The 18,154-nt window shown below is 41.9% G+C and overlaps 1 protein-coding gene across 1 annotated transcript in view; it reads left to right on the top strand.

The window, feature by feature from the left end:
• The window catches only part of LOC117999910 (multidrug and toxin extrusion protein 2-like), a 55,529-nt gene that overhangs the window by 16,158 nt on the left and 21,217 nt on the right, over positions 1-18,154 (top strand). Inside the window, exons 9-10 of the mRNA XM_034989310.1 lie at positions 8,256-8,369; positions 9,487-9,554. Coding sequence (XP_034845201.1) covers positions 8,256-8,369; positions 9,487-9,554 — 182 coding nt within the window. The remainder of the gene's footprint in view (positions 1-8,255; positions 8,370-9,486; positions 9,555-18,154) is intronic.

Genomic DNA, 18,154 nt, shown 5'->3' with positions numbered 1-18,154 from the left:
AAAATCCTTTTTATTAATGTGAAGTTGGTAGTAACGTCCCCACTGTTACATTGGATTTCAGTTATTTGAGTCTTTGTGCTTTTTCTCTTGGTCAGTTTAGCTAAAGTGTTGTCAATTTTGTTGATCTGTTTTGGGTTTTTTTTCCCCAAAGAAACAATTTTTGGTTTCTTCTGTTACTTTTCTGTTCTGTATTTCATTTATCTCTGCTTTAATCTTCAGTATTTATGTTGTTCTAGCTTTGGGTTTCATTTGCTCTTTTTCTGTTTTGAAACTCAATGTGTAAGATTAGTTTTATCAGTTTGAGAGCTTCTCTCTTTTTTGACATTAGGCATTTACAGCTATAAATTTCTGTTGGAGTGCTCCTTTGCTGCATCTCATCTGGTGTGTTATGTATTTGTTTTCTTTTGTTTCAGAGTATTTGCTGATTTCCCGTGGGTTTTTTTTTTTTTTAACATTATTTACTTATTTATCTGACAGAGAGAGAGCAAGCAGGGGGAGTGGGAGAGGGAGAAGCAGGCTTCCCACTGAGCAAGGAGCCTGATGTGGGGGCTTGATCCCAGGACCCTCTCTGGCCTCGTAAAAAGAGTTTGGAAGTTTTCTTTCCATTTCGATTTTTTGAAACAGCTTCAGAAGAATAGGTATTAATTCTTCTTTAAATGTTTGGTAGAATTCCCCTGGGAACCCATCTGGCCCTGGGCTCTTGTGTGTTTGGAGATTTTTATTACGGCTTCAATTTCCTTGCTGGTGATGCGTCCATTCAGGTTTTCTCTTTCTTCCTGGTTCAGTTTTGGTAGTTTATACGTGTCTAGGAATGCATCCATTTCTTCCAGATTGTCTAATTTGTTGGCATATAGTTGCTCATAATATGTTCTTACAATTGTTTGTATTTCGTTGGTGTTGGTTGTGATCTCCCCTCTTTCATTCCCGATTTTATTTATTTGGGTCCTTTCTCTTTTTGATAAATCTCGCCAGGGGGTTATCAATCTTATTAATTCTTTCAGAGAATCAGCTCCTAGTTTCGTTGATCTGTTCTGCTGTTGTTTTGGTTTCTATTTCATTGATTTCTGCTCTAATCTTTATTATTTCTCTTCTCCTGCTGGGTTTAGGGTTTATTTGCTGTTCTTTCTCCAGCTCCTTTTAGGTGTAGGGTTAGGTTGTGTATGCGAGGCCTTTCTTATTTCTTAAGAAAGGCTTGTAGTGCTATATACTTTCCTCTTAGGACCACCTTTGCTGCATCCCAAAAATTTTGAACAGTTGTGTTTTCGTTTTCACTTGTTTCCATGAATTTTTAAAAATTCTTCTTTAATTTCCTGGTTGACCCATTCATTATTTAGTAGGATGCTCTTTAGCCTCCATGTATTTGAGTCCTTTCCAAATTTCCTCTTGTGATTGAGTTCCAGTTTCAAAGCATTGTGGTCCGAAAATATGCAGGGAATGATCCCAATCTTTGGGTACCGGTTGAGACCTGATTGTGACCCAGGAGTGATCTATTCTGGAGAATATTCCATGTGCACTCAAGAAGAATGTGTATTCTGTTGCTTTGGGATGGAATGTTCTGAATATATCTGTGAAGTCCATCTGGTCCAGTGTGTCATTCAAAGCCCTTATTTCCTTGTCGATCTTCTGCTTAGATGATCTGTCCCTTTCAGTGAGGGGGCTGTTAAAGTCCCCTACTATTATTGTATTATTATGGATGTGTTTCTTTGATTTTGTTATTAATTGGCTTGTATAATTGACTGCTCCCATGTTAGGGGCATATTTACAATTGTTAGATCTTCTTGTTGGATAGACCCTTTAATTATGATATAGTGTCCTTCCTCATGACTTATTACAGTCTTTGGTTTAAAAGCTAATCTGTCTGATACAAGGATTGCCACCCCAGCTTTCTTTTGATGTCCATTAGCATGATAAAGAGTTTTCCACCCCCTCACTTTCAATCTGGAAGTGTCTTTGGGTCTAAAATGAGTCTCTTGCAGACAGCATATCGATAGGTCTTGCTTTTTTATCCAATCAGATACCCTGTGTCTTTTGATTGGGGGCATTTAGCCCATTTACATTCAAAGTAACTATTGAAAGATATGAATTTAATGCCATTGTATTGCCTGTAAGGTGACTGTTACTGTGTATTGTCTCTGTTCCTTTCTGGTCTATGTTGCTTTTGTGCTCTTTGCTTAGAAGGACCCCTTTCAATATTTCTTGTAGGGCTGGTTTGATGATCACAAATTTTTTTAGTTTCTGTTTGTCCTGGAGGTTTTTTTAAATTAATTAATTTTTTTTTTTTATCACTCCTTCTATTTGGAATGACATCCTAGCTGGATAAAGTATTCTTGGTTGCATATTTTTCTCATTTAGCACTCTGAATATATCATGCTAGTCCTTTCTGGCCTGTCAGGTCTCCGTGGATAGGTCTGCTGCCAGTCTTATATATTTCTACCCTTGTAGGATACAGAGCTCTTGTCTTGAGCTGCTTTCAGGATTTTCTCTTTGTCTCTGAGATTTGCAAGTTTCACTATTATATGTTCGGGTGTTGACCTATTTGTATTTTGATTTTGAGGGGGGTTCTCTGTGCCTCCTGGATTTTGATGCCTGTTTCCTTCCCCAGATTAGGGAAGTTCTCTGCTATAATTTGCTCCAATATAACTTCTGCCCCTCTCTCTCTTTCCTCTTCTTCTGGGATCCCAGTTATTCTAATATTGTTTCGCTTTATGGTATCATTTATCTCTCAAATTCTCCCCTTGTAGTTGTTTATCTTTTTCTCAGCTTCTTTATTCTCTATCGTTTGGTCTTCTATATCACTAATTCTCCCTTCTACCTCATTTATCCTAGCAGTTAGAGGCTCCCATTTTTGATTGCATCTTATTAATAGCCTTTTTGATTTCAACTTGGTTAGATTTTAGTTCTTTGATTTCTCCAGAAAGGGATTCTCTAGTGTCTTCTATGCTTTTTTCAAGCCTAGCTAGTATCTTTATAATCATTATTCTGAACTCTAGTTCCGACATCTAACTAATGTCCATATTGATTAAGTCCCTGGCAGTCGGTACTGCCTCTTGTTCTCTTTTTTGAGGTGAGTTTTTCCGTCTTGTTGTTCTGTTCAGAGAAGAATAAATGAACGAGAGAACAGAATACTAAAATGGCAACAACGACCCCAGAGAAATATACACTAAACAAATCAGAAGAGACCCGAAACCAGGGGGAAAAAAAAAAGAAAAAAGAGAATATAATCAGACAGGTGAGCAGAATAGAGCAATACACTGGATTCTGTGTATATTTTAGTCTGTTTTTTAGAAAACTAGATCCCAAAATTGTAAAGAAAGACAAACTTATACATAGAAAGATAAAATCAAATACATTGAAAAGATAGAATGTAACTGTAAAGATGAAAAATTTTTTTTATTCTTATGTTAATCCCCATACATTACATCATTAGTTTTAGATGTAGTGTTCCATGATTCATTGTTTGTGCATAACACCCAGTGCTCCATGCAGAATGTGCCCTCCTCAATACCCATCACCAGGCTAACCCATCCTCCCACCCCCCTCCCCTCTAGAACCCTCAGTTTGTTTTTCAGAGTCCATCGTCTCTCATGGTTCGTCTACCCCTCCGACTTCCCCCCCTTCATTCTTCCCCTCCTGCTACCTTCTTCTTCTTCTTTTTTTTTTTTCTTAACATATATTGCATTATTTGTTTCAGAGGTACAGATCTGAGATTCAACAGTCTTGCACAATTCACAGCGCTTACCAGAGCACATACCCTCCCCAGTGTCTATCACCTAGTCACCCCATCCCTCCCACCCCAGCCCTCCACTCCAGCAACCCTCAGTTTGTTTCCTGCGATTAAGAATTCCTCATATCAGTGAGGTCATATGATACATGTCTTTCTCTGTTTGACTTATTTTGCTCAACGTAATACCCTCCAGTTCCATCCACCTCGTTGCAAATGGCAAGATCTCATTCCTTTTGATGGTTGCAGAATATTCCATTGTATATATATACCACTTCTTCTTTATCCATTCATCTGTCGATGGACATCTTGGCTCTTTCCACAGTTTGGCTATTGTGGACATTGCTGCTATAAACATCGGGGTGCACGTACCCTTTTGGATCCCTACTTTTGTATCTTTGGGGTAAATACCCAGTAGTGCAATTGCTGGATCATATGGTAGCTCTATTTTCAACTTTTTGAGGAACCTCCATACTGTTTTCCAGAGTGGCTGCACCAGCTTGCATTCCCACCAACAGTGTAGGAGGGTTCCCCTTTCTCCGCATCCCCGCCAACATCTGTCGTTTCCTGACTTGTTAATTTTAGCCATTCTGACTGGTGTGAGGTGGTATCTCATTGAGGTTTTGATTTGGATTTCCCTGATGCCAAGCGATATTGAGCACTTTTTCATGTGTCTGTTGGCCATTTGGATGTCTTCTTTGGAAAAATGTCTGTTCATGTCTTCTGCCCATTTCTTGATTGTAAAGATGAAAATTTAAAAAGCCTTTCACAGGGACGCCTGGGTGGCTCAGTCGGTTAAATGTCTGCCTCCAGCTCGGGTCATGATCTCAGAGTCCTGGGATTGAGTCCCACGTCAGGCTCTTTGCTCAGTGGAGAAGCCTGCTTCTTCCTCTGCCCCTCTCCCTGCTTGTGCTCTCTCTCTCTGATAAATAGATAAAATCTTAAAAAAAAAGTGTTTTAAAAAAAGCCTTTAAGAAAACAAAAAAAAAAAAGAAGAAAAAACAACAACATAAAAGAGAATATGATCAGACAAGTGAATAGAACAAAGCCAAACATTAGATTTGGGGTATATTTTGGTCTGTTAGAAGAAAGTGCATCCCAAATTTGTAAAGAAAGAAAAACAAACACACACACAAAAATAAATTAAATACAATGAAGTGTAAAAATGAAAATTAAAAAAGATTTTAAAAAAGAGTTGATAAAATAAGAAAGTGGTTGAAAAAGGAAAGAAAAAAAAATTAACTTTGAAAGACTAAAGAATCATGGGAAAAAAGCCATGGATTCTATGTGCATTATTCCCCTAGCGCTGGAGTTCTTGGCTGGCTGTTCTTGCTGATCTTCTGGGGGAGGGGCATGTTGCCGTGGTTTCCAAAAGTCTTCGCCAGAGGCGGAATTGCCCTGCCCTTGCCGGGTCCGGACTAAGTAATCTGCTCGGGTTTGCTCTCCGGGGCTTTTGTTCCCTGCGAGCTTTCTGTACAGCTTTGGAGGCCGAGAGTGTAAATGGCGGCCTCCCAATCTCCGCCCCGGAGGAGCCAAGAACTCGGGACCCCGCTCCTCAGTGAGCCCCCAGAGAAAAGCTGTCAGTCACTCCCGTCTCCCTGGTCTCCGGCCCACTCCGTGCTCACCAGGCCTGTGACCAAGCGTTTCTATCTCTGGCACCCGACCCCGTGTGGAGTCTCCAAACCCAGCAGATCCCTGCGGTGCCTCCCGCGCCGCTCCTCCCGGTGGAGGAAGGGGAGTCTCCCCGGATCTGCCGCTTGTTGGGTCCCTGCTGGAGGAGCAGGGGCCCGACTGTGCCGCGGATCACGGTTGATGGCCACCCCGAGCTGAGAGCCCGCGCCTGGGCTCCGCCTCTGCAGCCGGCTTCCCGGCTCCGATACCTGGGAGCTCTGCTGCACTCAAGGCACCCCTGGTCTTTCTGTGACCCCGAGGGTCCTGAGACCCCACTGTCCCGTGAGGGTTCCACCCCCCGCTTAGCCACTGGAGTGACGTCCCTCAGGCGAGTCGACTTCTAGAAGTTCCAATTTTGTGCTCCACGGCTCTATCACTTGCCAGAAGCGGCCAACAGAGGCTGAGACCCCCGCGGTCTAGCTTCCCGAATATCACCTTGGATTCCCTTCTCCACATGTCCTACCTCCCAGAAAGTGGTCGCTTTTCTGTTCAGAGGGTTGCTGCTGTTCTTTTCTTCAATCTCCTGTTGAGTTCGTAGGTGTTCAGAATGGTTTGATCCCTATCTAGCTCAGTTCCTGGGACCGGATGAAATATAGGTCTCCTACTTCTCTGCCATGTTCCTCTTGTTGGTTGGTTCTTGATGTTGTTCTCCCATCAAGCCTTCACCTCCAAATTTGGGGGGATGGGGTGGGGCCCCAGACCCTCTCTTCTTCTCCTGGGACCCAATAAGGTAAGTGGCAAGATGGCTGTTGGTGTCTTTCTTTTTTCTTATGTATAAAAACTCTTCAGTGTTTTTCAGTGCTTTCTTCCCCTCCCCCTTCTCTCCCTCTCATGTCCTGGACCTTAGATCCAAAGCATTGAGTTTCTCACATTCATGGCACACATATGCCATTGTGTCTTACGGGGCCCTTCTCCCTTTTTAGAGTGTTTTCTGCCTCCATTTCACAATTCCCACCCTCCTCTCTGAAGGCACCCTCTCTGTGCTTAATATATGTCTTTTGATTTGCATCTTTGAAAAATGCAAAGTAGTTTTTTTGGGCCTTCTGTATGTTTATATTTGCCTAATAGTATTATAGTTTAGATTTCTTCCACCCATAAATTGTTTTCATTTGGCATGGAGATTGGCAAACGACCCCACCGACCCAATGCAGCCACAGCTTGTTTCTGTAACTAAAGTTTGGTTGGAACACGGCCGCCCCAAATCACTTGAACATTGCCTGTTGCTATTCCCTCATTGCTACAGTGGCAGAGACCATCTGGCCTGCAACACTGCAAATATTTGCTATTTGGCCCTTTATGGAAAAAGTTTATTGACCTCTCTGACTTAGCACAACATTCTGTTATTTTAAGTCGTAGTGAAATACACATAACATAAAATTTACGGTGTTCACCATTTTTAAGCGTGTAAGTTAAGTAGTGTGAGGAACATTCACACTGTAGGGCCACCATCACCAGCATTCATCTCACAGAACTTTTTCATACCGCAAAACTGGAACTCTGTCCCCATTAAAGAGAAACTCCCGTTCCCCCTCCTTCCGTCCCCTGGCAACCACCATTCCATCATTCCGCTTTCTGTGTCCGACTTTGACTCCCCCAGATACCTCATATAAGTGGAATTATATACAGTATTTGTCTTTTTGTGTCTTAGCATAGTGTCCTCAGGGTTCATCCTTGTTGTAGCACCTGTCAGACCCTCCTTCCTGTTTTAAGGCTGAATCATACTCCATCGTATGTCTGTATTGCGTTCTGCATATCCACTTATCTGTCGATGAACATCTGGGCTGCTTCCACCTCTTGGCTTTTATGAATAATACTGCTGTGAACGTGGGTGTGCAGATACCAGCAGACCCGGAGGTCATGCTTTCAAGTCTTTTTATGTATACTCAGAGGTGATATTCCAGATCATATGATACTTTTATTTTTAATTTTTTGAGGAACCACCACACTTCCTTTCTGTAGTGGCTGCACCACTTTGGATTACCCCCAATAGTGCACAAGGGTTACAGTTTATCCACATTCTCACCAAGACATGTTATCTTTTGTTTCTTTTTTAAAGAAGTCATTCTAATGGGTGTGAGATATCATCTTATTATGATTTTGATCTGCATTTCCCTAATGATTAGTGATGTTGAGCATTCTTTCATGTGCTTGTTGGCTATTTGTGTATCTTCTTTGGAGAAATGTGTATTCAAGTCCTTTGCTCATTTTTTAATTGGATTGTTTGTTGTCGTTCTTTGTATATTCTGGTTATTAATGATATCCAGATATTCTTATCACATATATGATTTGCAAATATTTTTTCCCGTTCTGTGGGCTGCCAGATTCTGTTCTGTTGATTGTGTCCTTGGATGCACAGAAGTTTTAAATTTTGATGTAGTTGGAAGGATCTGTTGTTATATTAGTTGCCTGTGAGCAGTACATTTTCAGATCTAACCATATTGCCATATATGCATCTGGTGTTCTGCTTTTAACTGTAATACACATTGATCATAGTTTGCTTCTCTAGCTTCCCAGTGATCTCTTTGATGCCCCCAGTAGCCCACAACCACAACCTGCCTCAGTGAACAGCCTGCATGTGTTCTTACAGAGCTCTCTGAAAGTCTCTCTGCCACTTATACCCAGGTGTGAAATGTGTGGGTGGGAGGGCATATACATACTTCAGTTTCACTATGTATTGCCAGCCCTATTCCCACCATCTCGAACTCTGGTCTTATTTGACCTCTTTAAATGTATTATTTTTCTGGACAACTATGGTTACTCCCAATCTCTGGCCATTTGGAGGAGGCAGGCATGTGAAATAGAATTGTTGGCATCAGAGACTGCTGCAAGGTAAAAGCTGTTTTCTTTCTTCCCTGTTCTCCAGGTTGGACTTGGGACTGTTTGCAGGAGTGGGGCTCCTACATCCAGCTGGCTATTCCCAGTATGTTCATGGTGTGCATTGAGTGGTGGACCTTTGAGATTGGAACTTTCCTTGCAGGTTTGTCAACAATCCAGTAGAAATCCCAGAACAGCCTGGCCACTCTTGTCTCCAGAGCTTCTCAAGAGACATAGGCCTTACTTCTCCTTCCTTTCCATTGTGTCAAGCGCTCATGGAAGTTTCAACATAGGTTTAAACCCTTGTTTGACCGTAAGCGTGTTCAAGTTGAGTGGGGCTTAGGTTGGCCTCACTGCCCTTCACTTTATAGGTTCGGAAAGGGAGGTCGCAGTTAAAAAAAGGGTTTGGCAAGGTCATGGGAGGGAGAACAGAAACCCGAATCTGGGGGTCTCCTGACTCACTCAGACCCTCTGCTTCTGCTGACTTTTGCTAGGCATCGTTCAAGTGTTTAAACCATTTACAAACACAGAGTGACTGATTTGGTTCTATCAGCTATAATAATTTCGGTCATAGGTATTCACCTTAGCCATGTTATTGCTAGTAAAGTAATAGAGGAAATAATAGAGACAGAGGATGATAATGATTGATGTTACAGCTTCTGGGGACAGTTGAATACTCCAGTAGTCCCACCACGTCTATACAGAGTTCCATACCCTCCGTTCTTCCCCTCCCATGTTGTGACCCTACAGCTCCCCAAGCAATGACCTGCAACTCTAGGAGCCTCGTGGTTTTCTACTTTAAACCTGACGTTTTGTTCCTTGGTGGAACAGGGGCTTATGGGTTGACTGTATCAGGTCTTAGCTGCCCTAGTTCTTGGAAGCTTTCTGGAACTGGACATCTGGGGCTCTCCTCAGCACAGCCTGGATAGTGAATTGTGCCATTGGGTTATGCTTCTGGGACCAATCCTGGCTTCTTTTTAAATTCTTTTTTTTTCTTTTTAAAGATTTATTTATTTGAGAGAGTAAGAGAGAGCATGTGAGTGAGTCGGGGGGAGGGGCAGAGGGAGAGAGCCTTCAAGCAGACTCCTGCGGTGCTCAGTATCATGACCCTGAGATCATGAGCTGAGCGGAAACCAAGAGGTGGACACCTAACCAACTGAGCTATCCAAACACCCTCTCGCTTCTTTTAAATTAAGATATATTCTAGTTTCCTAAGGAAAATGTTTGCTTTAGCCCACTTTCTAAGATGTGTCTTATGTGTGTCTGTGCCAACATTTCAGGACTGATTAGTGTGACAGAGCTTGGGGCCCAGGCCATCATTTACGAACTGGCCTCTGCAGCCTACATGGTAAGAACCTTCGGGGTGAGACCCAGTACCTTCTCTGCATAAACTCTGCTGGGCCATTGTCACTCATCCATTCAGCCCGCCATCCCATGCCATGTGCTGAGGAGAGAGGAGAGGTAGACAGCAGGAGAGGGAGCACAGCATACTTGGGGGGGGGCGTGGATTTTGGGGCCAGATGCTGGGTTTGAGTCCTGCCGTGCTGCTCCCCAACTGCAACTATGGGCTCATTACTTAACCTTCCTGAGCTTCAGTTTTCTCATGTACAAAATGGGAAAAAAATAATACATGTGTAGGGAGTGAAGACTGAATAGGATAGATAATGTGTTAAAGCACTTTGCACAATGCCTGGCATGTTTATTCAACAAAGATGGAGTTGGTGCTAGGGTACGATAGAGAGAGAGATGGAGACAGTCCCTGCCTTCTCGTGGCCTGTAGTCTGGTAGGGAGACAGAGACAAAGAAGTAAACAGATACATGAAGGCATTCCAAACATATATGGCACGTACCATAGAAGAAGCAAAAAAAAAAGTCTGAGATGCATAAAAATAGAGATGGATGCCTTTTTAGGGAAGGCAGTTGGAAACAGTCCTTCTGGAAAGGGGAGAGGGAGCCAGCCCAGGAAGCCGGAGGCTGAGAGCTGACTGCAGAGCCTGAGCAAAGGCTCCATGCTGGAAAACGGCACATGGTGTGTCAGGGACCCGAAATAGGAACTGGGCTGAAGGGATTCGTGAGGAAAGAAAGGTGTGACCTGTAGAAGCTGGCTTAGGGGAGAACAGGTGTTTGGCGGGGTTCTGAAGGAGGCTACTGGAATCACCCAGGTGAGCACAAAGGAAGCTGCTGGTGGATGGGGAGAAAAGTGGGTGAGTTAGTTGTGTTGTAGGGCAGAATTGGTAGGACATGACCAGGGTTTGGATGTGGAAGGCAAGGCAATGAATAGGAAGAATCACAAACAGCCCCCGAGTTTCTGGCTTGAATAACCGCCTTGTACCTCTTGATTCTTCTGGAATATTCCAAACCGTGCAAATACTCCTCCCCCCTCTTTTTTTTTGATTCTTATTTTTTTTTAAAGCTCAACAAAGGCCATCTGGGCAGTGGGATTATGGGCCATTTTTGTTTCCATGTTTTTTTCTTTTATTCTCAAAAATGAAAACAGGGGTTTTTTTAGTGGGGATTGATGACATCGTTAAAGAATAAAAAGGGTGAGTGTCGAGGAGCAAATCCCAAGATGTAGAAGTCAGGAATAGGACAACTCAGCCAAGAGGGAGGACAGGCCAGTGTGGAATGAAGAAAATCAAGAGAGCGTGTCATGCAGGAAGCCAGCAATGAAGAACCATTCATGGAAGGAATGACGGTTGGGTGGAGGGTTACTGCGGGGTCCCATAAGGTGAGGATGGAAAGTGTCCCTTAGCTTTCGGGTCATTGGAGACCTTAGATGGGAAGCGAGAACCATGGTGAAGGGGCAGAAGCTGCTGAGGTAGACAGTTCTGCCTGGAGGTTTGGTAGTTGATGGTGAGAAAGAATCCCATCAAGGGAGGGTTTTGGTGTTGCTTTTAGATTTAAATGGGGCTGCTAGAGCTTGTGTATAGGTATGTGGTCAACAGTAACCATCTTCTACATCTGTCATCTTCAGAGCTTCTGTTTTTCTACCTGCTCTATCATAGCCTTCCTTTTGTTTTATTTTTATTTTTAATTGTGCTAAAAACCACCTAACATAAAATTTACCATTTTTTTCATTAATTTATTTGAGAGTGTGCACGAGAGAGCACAATTTAGTCGTGTTAACATTGTTGTGCAGCCAAGCTCCAGAACCTTTTCATCCCATAAGACTCTAAACTCTACGCATTCCACAGTTACCCACTCCCCCTGCCCTCAGCCTCTGGCAACCACTATTCCACTTTCTGTTTCTTGTCACAGGCTTTCCTTTGTTAGAGGCAGTAAGGCAGTAATTCTTCATTATTCCTATGGAAAAAAACAAGTTCCCACAGGGGTGAGATTACAATCAAAATTACAAAATACAAAGAAATAACCCACCATGAGCAAGAGTTTGAACAGACACAACAAACAGAAAAATTAGAGTTCAGAGCTTGAGATGATGGAGTAATAATCGGGGAATAGAAAAATATTATGTTTAAAGTCATTAAACAAAAGAAGGAGCTGAAACCAAAAGAACAATATTTGGAAAAGAACCAGGTAGGATTTTTAAAATTACAAATTATAGCCATAGAAATGTAATACTTGATAGTATAAACAGATTAGTTAAAGCTGGAAAATCAAATGATGAACTTGAAGACCAATCGATGAAAATTCCAGAATAAAACAAAGATATATAAATAGATGGAATTAGATACAAAGACGAATCCATGCATACATGATCAGATGATTTTTAACAAAGATGCCAAGACCATTCAATGGGGGAAAGGACAGTCTTTTCAGTAATGGGTACTGGAAAACTGAATATCCATCCACATGCAAAAGAATGAGGTTGCATTCTTACCTCACACCATATACAAAAATTAACTCAAAGTGGATCAAAGACCTAAATGTAAGCCCTAAACAATAAAACTTTTAGAAGAAGACGTAAGGCAGAAGCTTCACGACATTGGATTTGGTAATGATTTCTTACACATGACACCAAAGGCATGGGCAACAAAAGAAAAAACAGACAAGCTGGACTTCACAAAAACTGACAAATTATGTGCATCCGAAGATAATATCCACAGAATAAAAAGGCAACCCATGGAATGGGAGAAAATATTCACAAATCCTATGGGATAAGGGATTAACATCCAGAACATAGAACTCCTAAAACTCAGTAGCAAACAAACAACCGGATTCAAAAGTGGGCAAAGTACTTGATTAGATATTTCTCCAAGGAAGATACTCAGATGTACAATAAGGACATGAAAATATGCCCAACATCACTGATCATTAGGAAATATTTACAAAAAAACTATATTGGGATACCATCTCATACCCGTTAGGATGGCTACTATTAAAAAAAAAACAAAACTAACAGGTGTTGGTGAAAGTACAGAAAAATTGGGACCCTTGTGCACCATTGGTGGGAATGTAAAATGGCACACCCACTTTGGACAGAAAGTGCAGTGTTTCCTCAAAAAATTAAATGATCATATGATCGGCAATGTCACTTCGGGATATACATAAAAAGAACTGAAAGCAAGATCTCCAAGAGCTATCTGCACACCCATGTTCATAGCGGCATTATTGACGAGCCAAAGGTGGAAGCAACCCAAGTGTCCACCGACAAATGAGTGGAGAAGCAGAACGCGATACAAACAAACAATGGAGGATTACTCAGCCTTAAAAAGGAAGGAGGGTCTGACAGATGCTACAACATGGATGAACCCTGAGGACACTATGCTAAGTGAAATAAGCCAGTCATACAGGCATACCTCGGAGATAGTGCAGGTTTGGTTCCAGACCCCACCACAAAGTGAAGATCGCAATAAAGTGAATGAACAGGTTTTTTGTTTGTTTGTTGTACAGGACATATAAAAGTCATGTTTATACTGTAGTCTGTTAAGTGTGTAATGGCACATGTCTAAAAAAATGTACATGCCCTAATTAAAAAGAGTTCATCACTAAAGAATACTAACCATCATCTGAGCTTTCAGCAAGTTGTAATCTTTTCACTGGTGGAGGGTCCTGTCTTGATGTTGATGGCTGCTGACTGATGAAGGGTGGTGGCTGCCAGAGGTTGGGTAGCCGTGGCAATTTTTAAAAACGAGACAATGAAGTTTGCTGCATTGATTAACTCTTCCTTTCATGAGTGATTTCTCTGTGGCACCGGGTGCTGTTTGATAGCGTTTCATCCACCACAGAACTTCTTTCCAAATTGGAGTCCATCCTCTCAAACCCTGCTGCTGCTTTATCTACTAAGTTCATGTAATATTCTAAATCCTTTGTAGTCATTTCAACAATCTTCACAGCATCTTCACCACGAGTAGATTTTCTCTCAAGAAACCACATTCTTTGCTCATCCATGAGAAGCAGCTGTTCATTCAGGTTTTATCATGAGATTGCAGCCATTCAGTCCCATGTTCAGGCTCCACTTCTGCTTCTAGTTCTCTTGCTGTTTCCACCACATCTCCAGTGACTTCCTCCACTGAAGTCTTGAACCCCTCAAAGTCATCTATTAAGGTTGGAATCAACTTCTTCCAAACTCCTGTTCATGTTGATATTTTAACCTCTTCCCATGTTGATGAATGTTAATGGCATCTAGAATGGTGAATCCATTCCAGAAGGTTTTCTTTTTTTTCTTTTTTAAGATTTTTATTTTATTTTATTATTATTATTTTGAGAGAGAGAAGGGCATGAGCAGGGAAGAGGGTCAGAGGGAGAAGCAGACTACCCGCTGAGCAGGGAGCCTGATGTGGGGCTCAATCCCAGGACCCCAAGATCATGACCTGAACCAAAGGCAGATACTTAACCAACTGAGCCACCCAGGAGTCCCTTTCCAGAAGGTTTTCGATTTACTTTGCCCACATCTGTCAGAAGAGTAACTGTCTATAGCAGTAACTGTCTATACCTAATGAAATGTATTTCTTAAATAGTAAGACCTGAAAGTTAAAATGACTCCTTGATCCATGGGTTGCAGAGTGGATGCTGTGTTAGCAGGCCTCAAAAGAACAATCTCACTGTCCATCTCCATCAAAGCTCTTGGGTGACCAGATGCATTGTCAATGTTTAGTAATATTTTGAAAGGAACCTTTTTTTCTGAGTAGTAGGTCTCAACAGTGGGCTTAAAATATTCCGTAAACTATGTTGTAAACAGATGTGCTGTCATCCAGGCTTTGATATTCCACTGATAGAGCACAGGCAGAGTAGATTTAGCATCATTCTTAAGGGCCCTAGGAATTCCAAACTGGTAAATGAGCATTGGTTTCCGCTTTAGTCACCAGCTGTGTTAGCCCCTAGCAAGAGAGACCTTTGAAGCCGGACATTGACTTCTGTCTAGCTATGGAAGTTCTAGATGGTATCTTCTCATATAAGGCCGTTTCACGTACACTGAAAATCCATTGTTGAGTGTAGCCGCGTTCATTAATGATCTTAGCTCATTCTTCGGGAGAACTTGCTGCAGCTTCCACATCAGCACTTGTTCCTTCACCTTGCACTTCGATGGTATGAAGATGGCTTCTTTCCTTAAACCTCCTGAACCAACCTCTGCTAGCTTCAGACTTTACTCCAGCAGCTTCCTCACCTCTCAGCCTTCACAGAATTGAAGAGCATTAGGGCCTTGCTCTGGGCTAGGCTTTGGCTTAAGGGAATGTTGGGGCTGGTTTGGCATTCTCTCCAGACCATTAAACCTTTCTCCACATCAGCAATAAGGCTGTTTTGCTTTCTTATCATTTGTGTGTTCAATGTAGCACTTTTCCTTTCCTTCAAGAACTTTTCCTTTGCATTCACAACTTGGCTGACTGGAGCAAGAGGCCTCACCTTCAGCCCTGTCTCAGCTTCTGAGAGGTCTTCCTCACTAAGCTCAATCATTTCTAGCTTTTGATTTCAAGTGAGAGACAAGGGACTCTTCCTTTCTCTTGAACACTTACAGGCCATTATAGGGTTATTACTTGGCCTAATTTTAATTTTTTTTTTTTAAGATTTTATTTATCTGTGAGAGAGAGAATGAGAGACAGAGAGCATGAGAGGGAGGAGGGTCAGAGGGAGAAGCAGACTCCCCGCTGAGCAGGGAGCCCGATGCGGGACTCGATCCCTGGACTCCAGGATCATGACCTGAGCTGAAGGCAGTCGCTTAACCAGCTGAGCCACCCAGGCGCCCTAATTTTAATATTTTTGTGTCTCAGGGAAGAGGGAGGACTGAGGAAAGGGAAGAGAGATGGGGGAACATCTGATTGCGGAGTAGTCAGAATGCACACATTTCTCAGGTTTGCTGCCTTAAATGGATGCAGTTTGTGCTGTCCCAAAACAATGACAACAGTAACATCAAAGATCACCGATCACAGATCATCTTAATAAGTATAATAATAATGAAAAAGTTGGAAATATTGCAAGACCAAAATGTGACGCAGACATGGTGCTCGTAGACTTGCTTGACGCAGGGTTGCCACATTTTAATTTGTAAAAAATCGCAGTATCTGCAAAGCGCACTAAAGCAAACAATAAAACAAGGTATGCCTATATTGTGTGATTCCACTTATATGAGGTCCTTAGAGTAGTGAAAATCAGAGACAAAGTAAAATGGTGGTTGCCAGGGGTTGGGAGGGAGGAATGGGGAGTTATTTATTTTTTATTTCAGTTTCACAAGATGAAGTAAGTTCTGGAGATGGATGGTGGTGATGGTTGCACAACCTTATGAATCTATTTAATACCATTAAACTGTAGGGGCGCCTGGGTGGCTCAGTCGTTAAGCGTCTGCCTTCGGCTCAGGTCATGATCCCGGGGTCCTGGGATCAAGCCCTGCATCAGGCTCCCCGCTCTGTGGGAAGCCTTCTTCTCCCTCTCCTGCTCCCCCTGCTTGTGTTCCCTCTCTGTCTCTCTCTCTGTCAAATAAATAAAAATAAAATCTCTTTAAAAGAAAACACCATTAAACTGTACATATAAAAGTGACTATGGCTAAAAAATATATAAAAATTAATGGAGTAATAAGGGGGAAATGCTAAAGATGGTACATTTTATTTTATGTATATTTAACCACAATAAATAAAAATGGGAAAAAGTAGAGATGGAATGTATGAAAGATCTAGGTCCTTACACGCATCCAGTAGGAAATACACAGAATAACAGACTGTTAGGGATGCAATATTCAGAGACACTTAATAAGAGACAGACACCTGAAGTAAGACACGAATCTCAGTATTCAAAAATTGTAATGAATATTGTATTGGAGATTCTAGCCTGGGCAATTTTGAGGCAAGAAAAGAAAATATAAGGCATCCAGATTGGAAAGGAAGTAGTAAAACTATCTGTATTTGCAGGTGACATGATGTTATCTATAGAAAACCCTAAGCGATATGCACGGATGCATGCGCATGCACGCGCGCACACACACACACACACACACACTCTGACACTACTAGAGCTAATAAATGAGTTCTGAAAAGTTGCAGGATGCAACATCAGTACACAAAACTCAGTTGCATTTCCATAACACTAGCAATGAACAATCTGAAAATGAAATTAAGAAAACAGTTCCATTCGCCCCGCCATCAAAAAGAATAGTCACTAGTAAATTGAACCAAAGAAGGGTGAAACTTGTACATTGAAAACTACAAAGCGTTGTTGAAGGAAATGAAAGAATACCTAAGTAAATGAAAAGATTTCCCATGTTCATGGATTAGAAGGCCCAGTATTGTCTGATGGCCGCACCCCCCAAAGTGATTGAACTGGCCGTTCTTGCAGATTGGACAAGCCGATCCTAAGATTCATATGGAGATGCAAAGGACCCCAAATAGTCAAAACAGGCTTGGGAACGAACAGGGTGGGATGACTCACCCTTCAATAACAGCAGTAAAACCCTGAAGACCGTGAAATGATATCATCAAAGTGTTTGTGGAGGGCAATGCCAGTCCTTACCCAGCTAAGCTAGGGCTCAATAAAGAGAACAGATTAAAACACTGAGAGACATCACTGATCACAGACTGTCGCTGAAAGAATCACTGGTATCAAAATAATGGTGAGCAAAGAAATTGACAAATGTGGATAACTCTAAACTAGCACTGACTACAAATAAAAAAATGCGACCAATTTGCACAGTACAAAATTAGGTAGAAATAAAATACTGAAGAGTAATAAGAGGTGAGATTGGGAGAGGGTTTTCTTAGTTTAAACAATCTAGACATCAGGGAAGAGGGTGGGAGATAGTTGATTAAGTTAAAATTTTAAAGTTGGTATGCATGTTGACATTGTAAGGGGACTAACCGAGAGAGAGGAAATAGAATGTATTTCCAAGCCAGTGGCCCAGATAAAAAAGGGAATTAAGAAAACAAGATCAACCCAACATAAGGCAGTGAAAATAATGAAGATCACGAAGCAAAAAAGAAAGCATTATAATTCATACAGAATAAGATGGTTGAATTAAATCCAAATACAGTTGCCCCTTGAACAATACAGGTTCGAACTGCCTGGGTCCATTTGTATGTAGAGTTTTTCCAGTAAAGTACCACAAGTGCATTTTCTCTTCTTTATGATCTTCTTGATGACTTTTTTCCCCAGCTTACTTTATTGTAAAAAGACAGTACATAATTCATAAGTCATTTAAAATATGTGTTAATCGGGGCCCCTGGGTGGCTCAGTCGTTAAGCGTCTGCCTTCGGCTCAGGTCATGATCCCAGGGTCCTGGGATCGAGCCCCGCATCGGGCTCCCTGCTCAGCGGGAAGCCTGCTTCTCCCTCTCCCACTCCCCCTGCTTGTGTTCCCTCTCTCGCTGTGTCTCTCTCTGTCAAATAAATAAATAAAATCTTCAAAAAAAAAAATATGTGTTAATCAACAGTTTATGTTATCGGTAAGGCTTGTGGGTAACAGTAGGCTATGAGCAGTTAAGTTTGGGGGGAATAAAGGGGTAATTTTTTCCTCAGGGGTACGATGCTTTTTTTTTTGCCACTTAACATCTTCACATAAACATTTTTC

This window comes from Mirounga leonina, unplaced genomic scaffold (assembly GCF_011800145.1).
Source record: "Mirounga leonina isolate KUSES-001 unplaced genomic scaffold, KU_Mleo_1.0 Mir_488, whole genome shotgun sequence".
Lineage (NCBI taxonomy): Eukaryota > Metazoa > Chordata > Mammalia > Carnivora > Phocidae > Mirounga > Mirounga leonina.
Note: the sequence above shows the minus strand (reverse complement) of the source record. Positions and strands in the feature narration are given on the sequence as shown.